At 39.1% G+C, this 17,681-nt stretch overlaps 1 protein-coding gene across 3 annotated transcripts; it reads left to right on the forward strand.

The window, feature by feature from the left end:
* Positions 1-218: 218 nt before the first annotated feature.
* Positions 219-17,296, forward strand: LOC137961526 (uncharacterized). 3 transcript variants are annotated; one of them, XM_068808400.1, is made up of 9 exons: positions 219-429; positions 519-612; positions 979-1,072; positions 7,626-7,735; positions 7,840-7,953; positions 8,214-8,492; positions 8,611-8,724; positions 16,839-16,911; positions 16,997-17,296. In XM_068808400.1, the coding sequence occupies exons 4-9, from the start codon at positions 7,670-7,672 to the stop codon at positions 17,032-17,034; spliced, it is 684 nt and encodes a 227-aa protein (XP_068664501.1). In that variant the 5' UTR covers positions 219-429; positions 519-612; positions 979-1,072; positions 7,626-7,669; the 3' UTR covers positions 17,035-17,296. The 3 variants fall into 3 exon arrangements, with proteins under 3 accessions (XP_068664501.1, XP_068664502.1, XP_068664500.1); XM_068808401.1 differs by lacking the exon at positions 979-1,072 and having other exon boundaries at positions 8,214-8,333; positions 8,406-8,492; XM_068808399.1 differs by lacking the exon at positions 979-1,072.
* The last annotated feature ends 385 nt before the right edge of the window (positions 17,297-17,681 follow it).

A 17,681-nucleotide genomic window follows, 5' to 3' on the forward strand; every position in this document is an offset into this window, starting at 1 on the left:
ATAATCAATATAAGTAATAATTAGTATGCATACTAAGTAATTGTAAAAAGGTGCCACGCATGCGACACGGATGAACCATGTCACCGCCACGCGCTCGTCACACGTGCGTCACACGTGCGCCACGCGTGCTCCTCGCGGTCGCCACGCGTTCTCCTCGCGGTCACCACGCGTGCGCCGCACTTTCCCGCTCGCCACTCGTTCTCCATACTTACCCTTTTTTCTCGTTTCGCTCCGCTCGCCTAACCCATTCGGACGCCGCCGCCGACGCCCAGTCCTGTAGCCTTGCCTCGCCGTCGTCAGCTTCCTCTTCCTCGCTGTCACCACTCATTCCCAGCGGCGCCTCATCCTTTATCCCTTCTTTCATTCTGTTTTCCCTCTTCCACCGTCTCCGGTGACTCCGTCACCGTCTGGTGGCCATTCCATCGCAAGGTACGAACAACGCTTAATCAAACTCGCCTAGCCTCATTTCCCATTGCTTTGTCTGATAATTCGGCATTCTTGTCCTGCTTCGCCCATAGGGTTATGTAGGGAATTTAAGTCACTCGGAGCCACTCGTAGAAGCCTACAATTCCAGTGCTGATCCCTGGAGAGGATGTCTGCTTGCCATTTCGGGTAAACATACTACTTGTTTTCGATTCCTCTTTTTCATCTCTCATTATTATACATGATACTTTTTTCCTGTTAGGTGTATTTTGGTCCTTATTGAGTGTTTTTCGAATTTGGTCGCTTATAGTTGTAGCCGTCGCTTGGGAAGTACTACTTTTCTGATGTGTTTTCCTACAGACTTGAATCTAGTCTATTTGTTGGTTTGGTTTAGGCATGTGCTTAGGTTTTCGATTTGTAGAGTATGGACGCGGGTGCTCATAGGTTTAGCCGTCGCTAGGAAAATACTTCGTTCCTGCTATGTTTTGCTTCAGAGTTGAATCACGTTTATTTGTTTGTTTGATTTAGATGTCTGCTTTGGTTGTTGATTTGCAGAGTATGGACGCGGTCGCTTATTTTAGATTCTGGTCGCTTATAGTTTAGCCGTCGATTGGAAAGCACTACGTGTTGTATGTGTTTTGCTTCAGAGGTGAATCTCGTTTTTCTATTTGTTATGGATGGATGTGGTCGCTTATTTTTAAGTTTCATTGTTAATCCTGTCAACGGATAATGATGTGAAATCATGTTGTGGATGTTAAATCTAAGAGTAGTTGCACAGCGTTGTTTATTCAGTAGGGTATGAATCAATCAGTTTTTTTTTGAATATTTGCTATTTATTCTATTTACTCTGAAAGTGTAGCAGTACTATATTTGGTCTGTCAAACTATATTTTATCATTTCAAAAGTTTTATTTGATTTAACTGGATTGGGGGAGATGCAATTGATGAGTGTGATGGTCTGTTAAAATGTATTTTCTAGTTGAAGTTTTTTGTACGCATGAATTTGGCTATTGGCATTTCTTGTGAATTGTTTTCTGTCTTTCTTATTGTTGCCTCTTGTAATCTGCATTATCTGTAATAATTGGTATTCTTGTTATATATGGCCATAGAATTAGACTCTAGGTTCATTAACTCATCCTCTTGTTCAGGAAAGCTGGTTGAGTATGCCTGATTGTTAGATTTCTCTATATTCACGGGAGTCTTTTTGTTAGTCTTTCTAAATTTGGTGTATTAAAGTCAAATATTGTAGTAAAATAGTCAAGTTTTAGTTAAAAATAGTGTGGCTTACACTTATTTTTTTTGTCAGTGGAGAACATTTGAAATTTTCTTAAAATGCTCTTTTGGTCCTTTAAAATGCTCTCATACCTCTTTTTATAAGTCCGTTCAGTAATAAGTAAGCTACTAACTGTATGCAGATTTAGTCAATTGTGCAAAATTACATTGAAGGAATGAACTTTACAGTGTTTTTGACCTTCCCTTCCAAGTCTAAGCCAGTGAGTAGGCTGGAAGTATTATCTTGATATTGCTATTTCTGAACAGATGTGTAAAATACCAAAGGCTAATGCAAATGTGGTATCGCTTTTATAAATATCATTTCGATAGGAATTGTTGTTCTTGCTCTGCTAAAGTCTTTCAACATCTGTTGAAGGGTATAACTGACAATTGTGTACGTTCTATGACCAATATCTGTAGTCATTTATGTTGGGAGAATTGTATTTTAATCTTCTAAAATTTGTCAATGTGCAATCTATATTTTTTAGTTTTAAACTATCATATGTTTTTTTACTCTTGAAATACAATTTGGCCATAAATTGATGGTTTATTTCTATGCCGTTATATATCTCATTAATATGCTCAGTTACCATTTTAATATGGGTGTATTCATATACAATGGAAGTATTTGAAGGAATATACTATTTTCATTAAGGTACTAACTGTAGGCAGATTTTGTCAATTGTGTAATTTTAAATTGAGGGAATTGACTTTAGAGTTTTTAATGTTTTCTATCATGTCTATGTCAACTGACACGGCAGGAGGCAATACAGTAAAACTAGAAGCACTTGTGGAGGCATGATAAGCAGTGCCCTTCTTCCTTGCTGGGCGAATAGTACAAGCGGTGAGGAGATGACCTATTTGCTTGCAGTACCAACAAAACTTCTTAGTGCAATCCCGAGCAAAATGACCAAATTCTTTACAATTGAAGCATTGGACAGACTTCATGTCCCTACCCTGATTTCTCCTTGTGCGGCATATGCCATAGGAATAGGGGCATCAGTATTAGCCCGATGTTCTATGCCAGCCTGAGTGGCAATATGTTGGTCCTCCCTTAGAAGCTCACTCAAACAAGTATCCAAAGACGGTACAGGATGATGATTCATTAGATTGGAACGGGCAACGTCAAATTCCGAACGGAGCTTCATAAAAAATTGATCTATCTTGCTTGTCTCATGCACGGCCTGGACAACAGAGAGAGTAGCAATTGGAACATTCTCATAAATAATCTCGGCATAATCGGCCCAAAGGTTTAGAAACCCAAAATAGTATTCTTCAATAAATCGGCTGCCATGTGTGAAATTATCTCATATTCCAATTGAAACCGCCGAGCCGTGTTATTTTGGTTGTAAATCTTGTGGAGGTAATTCCACATATCAGTTGCATTTCTATAGGGCCGCCAATTAAGAACAAAGTGTAGCTCAACAGAGCCAAGTATCTAGGTTTACCTGAGCATCCATGGTTATGCATTTTAACAAAACTACAGCCTCTCGAGGTGCCGGATCACTTCCATCTATATGACCCCATAGCACTTTTCCCATAACAAATAAATGAAATTGAAATGCCCATGTAGAGTAGTTCTTACCCGTGAAACGAATAGGTAAAACATCTAACTTGTTAGATGACATGATGAAATACAACAAGCCACGTAGAGACACAGCAATCCAAGGGCAAACCTTGCTGAAATGCAAGCCTTGAGGTACCAAACTTTCTGAAAAGAAACTGAAACCCCCTTTGCTGAAAACACCAACTCAAAGTCCAAACTTAGAACTCCAACCCTGAGTTTTTTTTTTTTCCGGTATACTGGTGCTGAAGCTCGGGTTGCTTGATTAACTCGGCCGGTCTGGGTTAAACTATCGCGGGCCAGCGCTCAATTAGATTTTCCTAACTTAGGAAAATTTAATTTTTTAACAATGCCGAAACTCCTTCGTCCCCGGCAATGGCGCTAAATGACTCGAAAAACGTCTCCTTCTTCCCCGGCAACGGCACTAAACAACTCGGGATGCCGTCGTCCTCTTTGCGCCGAACAAAAAACTTCTCCTTCTTCCTTGGCAACGACTCTGGGACAACAGAGTCGTCTAGCGGCAGGCAACCCAGCAGTGCAACGACAACTATTGTGGAACTCTTTCTTCTCCACACGACGCTGAAGGACTCTTGGCAGAAAGCAGTCGTCCACGGCAGAACCAAAAATAAAAAACTATCGCTCACGGTAGAGGAAGGAAGATTCTGGGAGAAGAAGACGCTAGCCATGTCAAATAAGGTGCTGGAGAGAGCAACAACGATCACCAATGAAGGCTGACGGAACAGCCAAGAACAAGAGAGAGTCTAAAAACAAGAGAGTTCCCTTTCCTTTTCTTTCTCTTCTCTATTTAAACATAGGATTAGGTTTAGGTTAAACAAGACAGCCCATGGGCATAATTACAATCTAACCCATATAACTTATTAACCTATATACATGTAAATATCTAAACAACTAACAGTAATATAAATTCCAAAATATGGTAATAGTTTATGCCACCAAGTAGGCTGATAGTATGATCATGATAATTCTTTTTTTAAGAGAAGCATATAATACTAAAGGCTAATGTGATCATATGAAGTCTTTCAACATCTTGGTTTGTTAATCGTAAGAGTTATTGCATGAAAATTTGCTTGTAACTTTAATTGCTATTTTTCATCTGTCACTTAACCAAGATAAATCTTCTCTTGCCTTTACGATATCCCTTTAAACTAATTCTTCAGTGGTGTCTATATTACTTTTTGCATGCTATGATTGTTTTGTATATTAATTTTCTTGAGTGATTTTTATTGTTTATGATTGTTTTATTCACTATGGACTCTTCTATTTTTTTGTTTTAGCCAGAGGTGTTCATTTTTTTTCTTCTAGTATTCTTTATTAATGCTTCTGTGTGTGGTAGCTCTTCCGAGCCATGCCAAATGTATTCTATTATGCACTAGAAGTAGTCTTAAGCTTATTTCTTTACTCAACAAAATTTATTTCTAAATTATTATTTTTAGTTAAATTGCTTTTTCTTTGTTTAATTGTGTATCTCTTAATGTATTGGATTTGTTGAATTACTGGGTTTATAAGGATTTTTCTTCAGGCTGACTTGAATATCACAGAATAATGATTTTCTTTTTATCTTTTTGTGGATGAATGACTCTGATTTTGCTTTGTAATGAGTTTCTGTTATATATAATAATTTCATTTACAAAAGTCTTATGCTTTTTACTCCCTCTCTCAGAGTTAGAACTGTACGATTTTTTTAATCCTTGCATTTTTCAATTTGACATCTCTTTTGTTATCGTTGTTCGTTCCAATTTCGTCCCTCAGTTCAGATGTTCCCAATATGCCAAACTTGAATACCTCTATTTTGTAGGATAAATGTCCAACATGTGGTACTACCTTGGAGTGGCTTGGAAGAAATCTGCTATTGCACCTTCCTATGAGTGACCAAATGCTAGGAATGTTTTCTTTAATTTTAATATTTGGCATTTTATAGGTTTCAAGGTTCCCTTTAATCCTTATACCCTTTAATAGACAAAAAGAACATAAAGAAGACTAAAAAAGCCAAACAGAGAGACTAACAAAAAAGGTTTAGGGGCCTAAACCCTAAACCCTACCTCAAATGCTGAAGAAATCTGCAATGGCATTTCTTCCACTTGCAATAGATAGATGAAAAAGCTGCATACGTTTCCTTGGTCTTTCCCTATTTGCGTTTGTATAGATTTGAAGTGTTTCAAGGGTTCCTTAAGCACCTAACCCTAATCTATGCAGACATAGAAGAGATTAACAATTAGAAAGACAATCTAATATACAAACAAGACCAACTAGAAAGACTAAGCAAAAAAACCCCCCATCAAACTGAAAGGTTGTAGGGTTTTAGGGTTCAAGGAACCCATGAAACCCTGAAAAACTATAAGGTTTGTGGTTTGAATGGTTTGAATGTTTAGGGTTTGAATGGTTTGAAGGTTTAGGTTTTGAATGGTTTGAAGGTTTAGGGCTTGGATAGTTTGAAGGTTTAGGGCTTCAATGGTTTGAATGTTTAGGTTTAGGGCTTCAGTGGTTTGAAGGTTTAGGTTTAGGGCTGTAGTGGTTTGAAGGTCTAGGGTTGGGATAGTTTGAAGGTTTAGGGTTGGGATAGTTTGAAGGTTTAGGGTGTCAATGGTTGGAAGGTTTAGGTAGGGGTGTCAATTTTATCCAATTGCTCAAGTTTTAGTCCGCCAGTTATTAAACAGAACGGAAACAAAACCAAAATCTTTCTTGTATATGTAATCTATGATGTAATCCTGTTAGGCAATCCTTCTTTGCTTTTTTCCACCGAAGCACCGACGTAAAACTACATCAGATTTCAGGTGTGTTAGTATCTTGGTATATAGAAAATCATTTTAAAGGTACTATCAAATCAATTAAGTCATTTCCTTCCTTCCATTATTAAACCCAGCCAATATGCCATTACAGCATACCTGGCTTGTTGCTCATGAGATGATGGATCTTTTTCATAAATGCAAGCTTCGAAGAGTGCTCATAAAGATTGGTTTAAGCGTATGATGAAGTGAGTTGAAATTTCTTGGATTTTGTTATGTTAAGGATGGGTTGTGGGAGAAGGTGGAGGAGATAGATAATGAGCTGCAATTCATCGAGAACATTCTCGTTATTCTAAACAAGGAGGTAAAACAGGTATTTTAGAAGAGGGGCATTAGGCCTGGCTCGTTGCTCATGAGATGATGGATCTTTTCCATAAATGCAAGCTTCAAAGAGTGCTCATAAAGATTGGTTTAAGCGTATGATGAAGCGAGTTGAAATTTCTTGGATTTTGTTATGTTAAGGATGGGTTGTGGGAGAAGATGGAGGAGATAGATAATGAGCTGCAATTCGTCGAGAACATTCTCTTTATTCTAAACGAGGAGGTAAAACAGGTATTTTAGAAGAGGGGCATTAGGCAAAGGGAAGACCTTTTATTCCTGATATTATTCAACCTAGTGAGTGAAGCTCTTTCAGGACTAACAATTGCTTGAATTCGGTTGGCTAAACCAGATCCATGACAACTCGAAGTTTGATATTCCCATCCTTCTGCTCATCGATGACACATTTGTTTTTGTCAAATTCAGAGCAATAAATCCATTGTTTCCATATATGAAATCATGACAAGGCAAAAAGTAACTTGGTATAAGACTACCTTATATGGGATTCATGTACATCAAGAAGAGCTTAGAATAATGGGTGATCACCTTAGCTGCTAGGTATCTCATTTGCTGGCCTCATACCTTGGTCTTACTTTCTCTATCAAGGAGCTAGGTCAAACATTGAGGTAGTGTATAGGGCAATGATTTATGTTGCTGGTGAGCTTATGTGGGTAAAATTAGTTCTAGTCGAATTGGGATTTTAAATTAAAGAGCCTATGGTCTTGAAGTGCTACAATGAAGGAACTATATTCGTAACTAGTATCCCTCCTTTTCAAAAAAAAAAAACTAGAATCCCTATTTTTTTTAGTTGACCAAGCATATTGAAGTAGACTGCCATTGTATCAAAAGCGTTATAATGCAAAGGAAGTTTGTTACTCCTTATGTAAGATTATATTAACAACTTGAACACATTTTTATTGAAGCCCTTGGGAAACATGTATCTGATATTTTGTAACAAGTTGGAGCTATTTGATATTTACCCTTTAGCTTGATGGCGAGTATTAAAAATATAGAATAAAAAGTGTTTTGGTCATTTTACCCTTATGCTTATTGTTGATTGAGACATATTGTAGAAAAGGCTTTCATGAGTATGGTTCTTTATGTTTTTGTTTTTATGCTTTATGTTGCAAGGTGTAATTGATGCATGCAAGAAGAGCATTATTGCCATTTGTATTATTTTCACTTTATAGGGAAAGAGATTAGGTGTCGATTAGCCCTTGACTGATGGCTGCTCATTCAATGCAGCTTTCTATATCTTTGCCAGGAGGGAAGGTGTTCGATTTCTTGATATGGAGATTAGGTCAGCTGAGAAAGAGGATTGCTTTGGCATCTTGTTAAAGCAAGGGGCAGAAGCTGTGAGTGGATGTTATAACTCCTGCATGTAGTTCGTTTTCTCATTGCTTCTCATTTTTTTTGTTCCATGTGTCTCGTCTCTGATGTTGTGTTGTCATTCTTGTAGAGAGTTTTTGAGTCAATGTTTCTGGGGAGGCAGGCTATCATTAAGGAACGTTTTTCAAAAAAGTATCGGCATCCATCACTAGACTCAAAATTGATGTTGAAACGCTTGAATGCGGTTAGTTTTTATGAAGATAAATCTTCAACTGAGCTGACACGTACCTTGCCTAATGTTGTTGTTGTTGTTCTTTTTTTCTCTCTTTTGTTTTTGGTATGTTTTTGTTTGTGTGCCTGTTTAGCTACATGATAAACGCTGATAAACTAAGGATAACAAGCTACATGGAAAAAATATCATTTACCCTACTCTTGTGGAGGTAGGTCGGCGGACTTGTTACCTTTTTTTGGCTTTATGTTGACAATGCTGTCATCATGTTGCAGGAGGCTCGATACATGACCAAAGCAAGAAGGCTAGGAGTTGCTACTCCTGCATTATATGCTCTCGACCCCTTGTTGCACACTTTAACATTTGAATACGTTGAGGGGCCTGCTGTCAAAGAGGTATTTCTAACTTTTGGCGAGCATGGGATTGTTGAAGAGCGATTGGATGATATTGCAACACAAATTGGCCAGGCAATTGCAACGTTGCATGATGGAGGTTTGATTCATGGAGATTTGACAACATCAAATTTGTTGTTAAAAAGTGGGACCAATCAACTTGTAAGATGTCAAGACTAAATTTTTTCCTTTTAGACATAGATGTCAAGACCAGAACTTTTATTTTTAGACTTCAATGTTTGTCTAGAAAATGAAAATTATCTGGGATGCATTCTTTCAGGTCATTATTGACTTTGGTCTGAGCTACACTTCAACCCTTCCAGAGGACAAAGCTGTGGACTTGTATGTACTTGAGAGAGCATTGACATCAATGCATTCTTCATGTGGAAATGTGGTAAGTCTATCGTAAAAATAAGTTGATTATTCCACTTAGTGTGTGGTTGTTAAGTCATAAGAGTGACAAACAGGAAGCTCACTGGGGCTGTCAACTATCAATAGTTACAACTTAACCTAATGGTTTAGTTTTTTCAAACTTTCTTTTGTTTTGCAAGCCTTGCTCAATTTGAATCAACAATTGGATGATTAACTCTCTATGCAAAACCTTCTCTAGAATAAATTGTGGATTAAACTTGATGGGCTATTGGATAGTAATTTTCTCCCCTTATCAAACAATGGCTGAAGGATGAAAATCAAATGGCTTTCCCAGCTTGAAGCTTTTTAGAAAGTGAAGTGAAATCAATGGCAGAATTAAATAGTGATGCGGAGCGTGATTTCAATTGACATATTTGAATACAATTAACTGCTGGAATTAGAAAGGGAAAGGCAGAAAATAGAGAAGAAAGAGGAAGGATTGGGAAGAAGAGAGAGGAAGACGTGAGAAGAAGAAGAAGAAGGAGAAGAAGGAGAAGAAGAAGGGAGAAGGAGAGAAAAGTGCAGGAGGATTTTATTAATATTTCTTCAAAATTGCATCCAACGTGCAATTACAACCTATTATTTTTTTTGATAAAGATGTATTAATAAAACAGGAGAAATTACAAAATTTGGGGGAACATTTCCCTTACAACCAGTGATTGTTGGGTAGTTCCCTGCCTGGAAAGTACATCAGCCACTGAATTTGCGGATCTCAGAATGTGAGTCCAACAACAAGAAACAATTGAGGTAATTTCTAAAATTTCCTTAAAAGTATCCCAGTGCCTCCACGGAGGAGAAGACGCGTTCTCACACCATCCAATCACCACTTTAGAGTCCCCTTCAACTTGGAGGGTCCCCTTGCATTTATCTTTTAAAACACGAAGACTGGAGAAGAGAGCCTGTAACTCAGCAAACGTAGAGTCTGAAATACCAAGGGGGCCGGCATACGTGAAGAGCTGATTTCCGGAATGATTTGAAATTACTCCTCCGAAACCAGAAGTACCAGGGTTGCCAAGAGACGAGCCATCAAAATTTAACTTGAGATAACCAGGATCAGGAGGAGTCCATTCTTGCATGATCGGAGGTTTTTTCCCAATGTGTATCAATGCCAAGTTTCTCCAGTTTTCACGAATGGAGGAACCCAGATAGGGAGAGAATGCTTTCTTTGTTAAGAGCCAAGTTGATATATGACCAACCACTTTGTCCGTAACCCTGTCTAAAGATTCATTTTTTGCATCAAATCGTTTTCTATTCCGCTTATTCCAAAGCCCCCACGGGATGAAACTAGAGCACGCAGAGAGCATCATCGTACCAAGACTCGGCATAGAGGTACCCATGAGTGATTTATTGAATGCGAGGAGATCAACCGCCATGCAGAATTGTAGCCCAAACTTACCCAAGATGCTGATCCACACCTTCCAAGAGAAACTGAAGTGGAGTAGAATGTGATTGGTAGTTTCGTTCTCAGAATTGCAGAGTGGACACAAGGGATTAACGGAGGGGTGTCCTATTCTTCTCAATACATCTACCAAGAGAATTTTGCCTTGACAGACACTCCACATGAAGAATTTTACCTTTGGAGGGGCACATAAACGCCATACGAAATTGATCCCATTCTCCCCCCAAGCCAAGTTACTGCCATTTAAAAATCTGTATGCTGATGAGACCGTGAAAGAACCTTTTTTATCCGGCCACCAAACGAGCTTGTCAGCCTCCAAAGGACGGATTTTAAATGAAGCAACAAGATCCATCAATTGACTAGTTTCCAAAGCCTCACTATCCGAGAGACCCCTTCTAGGATGGAGGCTCATACGCTACCCCTCAAAAGCTTCAGCTACTGATATGTCTCTGCGAGTCGTGAGAAGAAAAAGACTTCTGAAAGCAGCCTTCAGGGGCTCCGGCCCTATCCACGTCTTCCCAAAACTTGAGCGATTTACCGTTGCCAGCATAGAATCTATTTGCAGAATGAAATTTTGGAAGTAGAAGATATAGCGCTCTCAATATTGGGGAAAAGGGCTCTACGATTCCCACCAGACATCCAACAATGAGGTTCCCTACCCAGCTTTGTGAGAACCATTTCCTTCCAAAGATTTGAGGAGTGAGTGTTAAATTTCCATAGCCATTTTAACAGCAAAGCTTGATTCATGTCTCTAGATTTCTGGATTCCCAGGCCACCCATATTCTTTGGCTTGCATACTTCATCCCAACTAACCAGATGGTACTTAAAAGCATCACTTGATCCCCTCCATAAGAATCTTCTTGTCAGTCTATCCATGATCTTACAAATAGCAACAGGGCAAGGCATGAAAGACAGAGCATAATTGGGGATTCCTGCTATGCATGACTTGAGAAGGACGAGCCTCCCCGCTTTACTAAGTAGACACCCCTTCCATGAAGAAAGGCGGGATTCCATTTTTTCTACCATCGGATTCCAAAGCCTCCTGCATATACGCCCATTGAAGAGAGGTAAACCAAGATATGTTACATGTAATTGACTTAATGTGCATCCAAATATATTTGCCATCTCTGTAAGAAGCTCAGGGTTAACATTGAAGCCCATTAGGGAAGTTTCTCCCCAATTTACTTTCTGACCAGAGGCTAACTCAAAAAGCTCCAACACAACTTTGACCTTTCATGCACAATCAGTGGTGTCGACTCCAAAAACGATGGTATCATCTGCATATTGAAGGATGGGAATATTAAAGGCTGGACTGGAACTAGTAGGGGGGAGCCACCCGAGATTACCTGTCGAGTAGAACATCGTAGATAAAAATTCACCAATCATATTGAATAAAAGCGGGGAGAGGGGGTCTCCCTGTCTAATTCCTCTAGTCTTGGCGCCCTATCACTAAGCCGTTGATGAGGAGAGAGTACGATGTCGAACCCACACAACTTTTGATCCAGAATCTCCATCTGTTGCCAAAACCCATCTTTTCCATTATCTCATCCAATAGGATCCAATTGACTCTGTCAAAAGCCTTTTCAAGGTCTAACTTTAAGGCAATTCTTGGGTTCTTGTTGCGCTGAAAATGATCAATAAGTTCATGGGCAGCCATAGTAGAGTCCAAAATCTCTCTTCCTTTCAAGAAAGCACCTTGCCCTTTATGAATAACTGTTGGAAGGAGAACTTTGAGACGGTGTGCCAAAATTCTGGCTATAATCTTGTAAGCACTGGAAATGAGGCTGATAGGCTTGAAGTCTTCTGGTTTCTCCACACTTAGTTTCTTCGGGACCAATGCAATAAAAGACGCACCGGATACTATGGAACGTGATCCCGTTGTTGAAAAATCCATTAACCATGGCTATGATATCCCCCTTGAGACGAGGCCAAAATCTTTTTAGGAAATCCCCATTGAAGCCATTAGGGCCTGGCGCCCTATCACTTTCCATGCCTAATACAGTGCGCCCTATCATTAATGCAGTTACAACCTATTCATAACTAAAATTAAAATTTAAAACTCAAAATAAGTAAGATCAATATCTGATTAGATCCAATAAAAATCAGGAATGATAAAATAAAATAAAATAAAAGTGATTAGAAAAATAAATAATCTCAACCATAATATGGTAGGTCTACTAGAGCTTTTCCCCACCAAAGAGTGGTGCAAAAGTAAATTTAACACCTTAAGATACATCAAGGACATTCTCCTCAAAGAATTCGAGAGTTGAGTGTGGCAGAAGACCGGGTCATATGAAAACACTGAGCTCTTAACAAGTTTGCAAAAGATCAAATCCTAAAATTGATGTTGAGAGAAATAGGAGGAAGAAGAGAGGAGAAAGAGAAGAAATGAGAAACAAGGAGGAGAAAATTGCCACACAACCAGGCAATCTCATTGGGGGCACAACCTTCCAATGTCTTTGATTGATTATTGAAGTGGATATTACATCAAAAGACTAATTGCTTCTCTGGCTGACAAATGAACAGAGAAAAAATAAAACATAAGTTAACCTAAGAGTAATGTCATACCACATGGAAAAAATGGGTTTCAAAGAAAAATGGCGATTTTGGATCAAAAGTTGTGTGGGCTCGACATCCTATTCCCTCATCCTTAATGGTTTTGTGGGTATTTCAAAGGAACCAGGGGGATCAAACAAGGCGACCCTCTCTCTCCGCTCTTATTCAATATAGTAGTAGAATTCCTCTCTGCTATGTTTTATTTGGCTGTTAATCTTGGATGGCTCCCCCCCCACTAGTCCCCAGCAAGCTTTAATATTCCTATACTTTAGTATGCAGATGACACCATATTATTTGGAATTGGAAATATTGATGGAGCCAGAAAGATCAAAGCAGTTTGGGCATTTTTGAATTAGTGTCTGGGCAGAAAATTAATTGGAGAAAAACCTCCCTCATCGGGTTCAATGTTGACCCTGAGCTTCTTGCTGAGATGGTGAATTTATTTGGTTGTTCAACTACTAGCCTCCCAACAATGTACCTTGGCCTCCCCCTCTTCAATGGGCGTATATCCCAAAGTCTATGGAACCCGGTGGTCAAAAAAATGTAGTCCCGATTAGCAACCTGGAAGGGGTGTCTCCTTAGCAAAGCTGAAAGACTAATCCTACTTAAGTCTTGTATTGCGGGCATCCCAAATTATGCTTTGTTCTTTTGTGCCTTGTTCTTCTTCCGTATGTAAAGCCATGAATAAGATGAAAAGAAGGTTTCTCTGGAGGGGATCAAGCGATACATTTAATTATCACCAGGTCACCTGGTCAGATGGGATGAAGTATGTCTGCCAAAGAGATTGGGTGGACTGGGGATCCGGAAATTAAAGGAAATGAACCAAACTTTGCTTTTTAAATGGATATGGTTCGTGTTAAGCTGGGTTGGAACTCTCCCTGGTGGAAATCGGAGAGGGTTGTCCTCAATATGGAGATCATTGTACTCCTCCAAAAATTTTCCTCAACTAGTAGATTCTATGTTGGGAGCGGTAGATCTCTTAAATTTTGGGATGATTTGTGGACAGGGCAGGAGCTTTTGCGGAATTTCTTAAGGAATCTATTCCTCCTTTCTACACAAAGGGAGATGTCAGTTGCCAATGCTTTTGAGGGGGGGAGGGGGGTCTGAACCTGTACCCTCGAAGGGGCCTTTCTGACTCAGAGGCCTTGGAAGCGAGCAGTTTATTGGACACTTTGAATTCTGTCAGAATGAGACCTTTTGATGCAGACAAGCTTATTTGGTGGCTTGACAAAAGCGGCACATTTGCAGTTTCATGTGCATATAGTAACATTAATGGCTGGGATTCGACGCAAAGGGAGCATGATATCTACTTTGTATGGCGTCTTTGTGCACCTCCAAAGATAAAATTCTTCATGTGGAGCGCTTGCCAGCGTAAGATTCTCACGACAGATGTGCTTAGTAGAAGAGGCCACCTATCTATCGACCCCCTATGTCCTTTTTGCAGTACTGAAGCTGAGACCACAAGTCATATTTTTCTACAATGCTCCTTCGCATGGAATGTGTGGACCTTTGTTCTATGCAAGTTGGGGCTGCAATTCTGTATATCAATTGATCTAATCTCTTTCTGCAAGTCGATCGTTGGCTTTCCCCTTCCTGGTTTCGTAAAAGTGATGAACTTCGCCTGTGCCAGTTTTGTACTATGGGGGCTTTGGAATGAACGCAACCAAAGGTGGTTCAATGCTAAAAGTGAATTAGAAGTAAGAGTAGCGGAGAATGTGTCGGGGAAAATATCCACTTGGCTTCAAACTATGAAGTCTTCTTCGTCATTCAAGGGTATCTCTATCTGTGATAACTGGAGTATTTCGGCAAGGATGCACTTTGGGATCAAGGTTCCAGCCATGCAGGAGTGGACACCCCCGGAAGCTGGTTACCTAAAGTTGAATTTTGATGGCTCTTCTCTCGGCAATCTGGGGATCGCTTGTTTTGGGGGAGTTATTTTGGATCCATCTGGCAATCAATGTTTCTCTTATGCCGGCCCGTTAGGCATTTCCGATTCAATGTCGATTGAGTTCTATGGCCTCCTCAATGGGCTTCGCATTTTCAGAGACAGTTGCAGTGGTCCCATTCACATTGAAGGGGACTCGAAGGTGGTTATTGGATGGTGCGAGCGTGCTTCCCCTCCACCGTGGCGCCATTGGGACATCTTTCAGGAGATTTTAGATATTACCTCACTACTCTCTTGTATTTGGTCTCACATTCTGAGATCTGTAAATTCGGCTGCAGATGTGCTAGCCAAACAGGGAGCGTCCCTGCAATCTCTTGTTGTGAGGGATTTGCTTTCTCTTCCTTTGTAATTTTTCTCTTGTTAATATAAATACATTTTTATAAAAAAAATGTCATACCACGTATAAATGCGTAGAAAATGACCAAGAGACCAATCTCTTCTTATAACTCACCCTCAAGCTAGGGCATAACCAAACAACACCTGCTCATTGCAAAATCCATTAGACTCATTTTTCCCAATAGCTTTTTTAAATATTTCACCCAACACGCTTGACATGTGGATTTAATGGCATGTCCATTCATGGAATATAGGGTTACTAGCAAAAAATATTGCTGCTTGATTATCATATCTTTGACCTCGAACCAAACTCTTTTAATACTAATTTTTCCCACATGATCTCATTCGTAGAACGAGCCTTAGGTCTGTATTCAGCTTCAATACTAGATCTTGCCACAATATTTTGCTTCTTACTTTTCAAATTTATAAGGTTATTGCCAAACAACATCTTGTAGTAGATTTACCGTCCAACTTTGATCATGCATAATCTGCATGATAGTCACCCAGTGTCCAAATTTTTTGGGGATTCTTCATGAATTGACTCACCTTGCTAATTGCAAAAGAAATATTAGGTCTGGTCACAATCACATAAATTGCGTGAATCGGGTCTGATATCCCCAACATCCCCCAAACTCTACACTGTTCTTTCTCAGCCTCCTGTGTCCTCTCTCTCACAACCAACCTGTTCATCCTCCTCTCTTCCAACCTCTTTCTTTTGAGCCCCCCAGAAATGCTAGGTTTTTTCCCTTCCTTCTCAAGTTCTATGTCGTTGATGCAAAATCTCCATGCACATGAATTAGAAAGCTCCTCTTCCTTTGATAAAGCACAAGTTCTTACTATCCTCTTCCACTACTGGATTGATAACAAGAAGCATTGAAGTCAAGGCCTAAGGACAAAGCACCCTTCTATATTATAGGGTGAAAATTCCTATAAAATAAGGTAATGAGTAGTTTTCACAAAAAAAAATGATGTAATAAGAGCTGTTTGAAGAATTCTTTCCACTTGGGCCTGACAACATATATGGGAGGCTCTTTTAGAGCTTCTATCCCTAATAGAGATGGTGTCGCAGCCTCATCAGAACTTAGACCCATTGGTCTAGCACATATAAGCTCTTAGCCAAGGTCTCGACCACAAGATTGAGGACAATTTTGCGCTTTGTTATCAGTTAGCGTTGTCACAAGCTTTTATGGAAACTACCAATTGCAAACTTGTACACGAGAGCTAGCGGACTCTCTAGGCAGAAGAGGACTATTAGGCTTGGTAATCAAATTAGACATGGAGAAGGCATTTGACAAAGTAAACTGCAAGTTCTTACTATTTCTGTTCAGGATAATCTTGTAAACTATCCCCATATAAATTGGATCTCACAACATAAAAGTATGGGAACCTCTTTTAGAGCTTTGATCCCTAAGATAGATGGTGTAGCAACCCCAACAGAACTTAAACCCATTGGTCCAACATATATAAGCTCTTAGCCAAGGTCCTGATTGCCCTATGTTATTAGTGAGAACAAGCTTTTATGGAAATCACCACTTCCAACTTGTGCACATGAGCTAGTGGATTCTCAAGGCAGCAGGAGACTATTCGGCTTGGTAATCAAATTAGGCCTGGAGAAGGCATTTGACGAAGTAAACTGCAAGTTCTTACTATAGTCTTGTAATTGTCATAGAAGTTCCAAACAGTGGACCTCATATGGCCACAAAACTTGTTAGTTTCAATTTAATAGATTAAAAAGAAAAAAAAACATGATGACTGTTTGTTGCTATTGTAAAATAATTTTGGATGGTGTCTCATGATTTTTATGGTTCTTAGGGGAAGTTTAACACTGTTGAAGCTGCTCATTGGTTCCCTTTTTTGCTAGATGGATCGAATACTTGCTGCTTATAAAAAGACATCAAAGCAATGGTCTTCAACCATGAACAAGCTTTCTGAAGGTAAAAATCTAAATTCCTTTTTCTTCTTGTTTAAGAACCAAAAAAAGAAAACCTGATCGTGTGTGACTTTTTATATTCTTGTTAGTGCGACAAAGAGGGCGAAAGCGCACAATGGTTGGCTAAACATTAGCTGGCCGGTGGAACAGTTTTGTTTGAATCTTGCATCCACTGGATTTCAATTGTCTCCATTTAGCCATGATTTATCAATGTAAATACAATAGCTAAGCATTGGTATGCCACTTTGGGGAAAAAAGTTATTTTGTATTTTTATTTTTATTAAGTAGTTTTTACTTCAAGACCCTTGACATTGTGTGATTGGACTCAATTCCATAGATCTACTAATTGTATTGTTGATTCCCTTGCTAAGGAGGAGGGTTTTCTTCAATAGCTCATTGTTGACTCTTTTATTTTTTATTTTTTTTCCTTCCGGCTTTTTTAATGAAATTATTCTTTCTAAAAAATAGCGGGTTTACTTCAACTTAGTTTTCATAATTTGTCGTTGTTTACATAATAACCCGCTTCAGTCAGCCATTCTCTGAGTTAGTCATCTGTAAGTGTTCTTTTTATAGTAGTAACTTATGCAGTTAAAAATATTTTTATAACAGTAATTTTTCAGCTTCATGTTAGTTTCAGATTGGCATTTATTGATTTGTATAGGCTGCAATATTGCCCTAAAATATCATTTCGACACAGAGAAGCTCATGATGTGTAAGCTTATGATGCTCTGAGGGTAAATGATAATAGGGGTTGTTTGTGCTGCCATAGGAAAC

The sequence above is a fragment of the Aristolochia californica genome, unplaced genomic scaffold (assembly GCF_029961685.1).
Source record: "Aristolochia californica isolate CCGP_79_NKW_82.1479 unplaced genomic scaffold, dmAriCali1.0.hap1 SCAF_355, whole genome shotgun sequence".
Classification (NCBI taxonomy): Eukaryota; Viridiplantae; Streptophyta; class Magnoliopsida; order Piperales; family Aristolochiaceae; genus Aristolochia; species Aristolochia californica.

Bases quoted from the DNA above. Each gene is read 5' to 3' on its own strand.
- LOC137961526 (XM_068808400.1), top strand. From the start codon at position 7,670: ATGGAGATTAGGTCAGCTGAGAAAGAGGATTGCTTTGGCATCTTGTTA. The intron at 8,493-8,610 runs GTAAGATGTCAA...GCATTCTTTCAG, and splicing joins AAAGTGGGACCAATCAACTT to GTCATTATTGACTTTGGTCT. The intron at 8,725-16,838 runs GTAAGTCTATCG...CTTTTTTGCTAG, and splicing joins ATTCTTCATGTGGAAATGTG to ATGGATCGAATACTTGCTGC.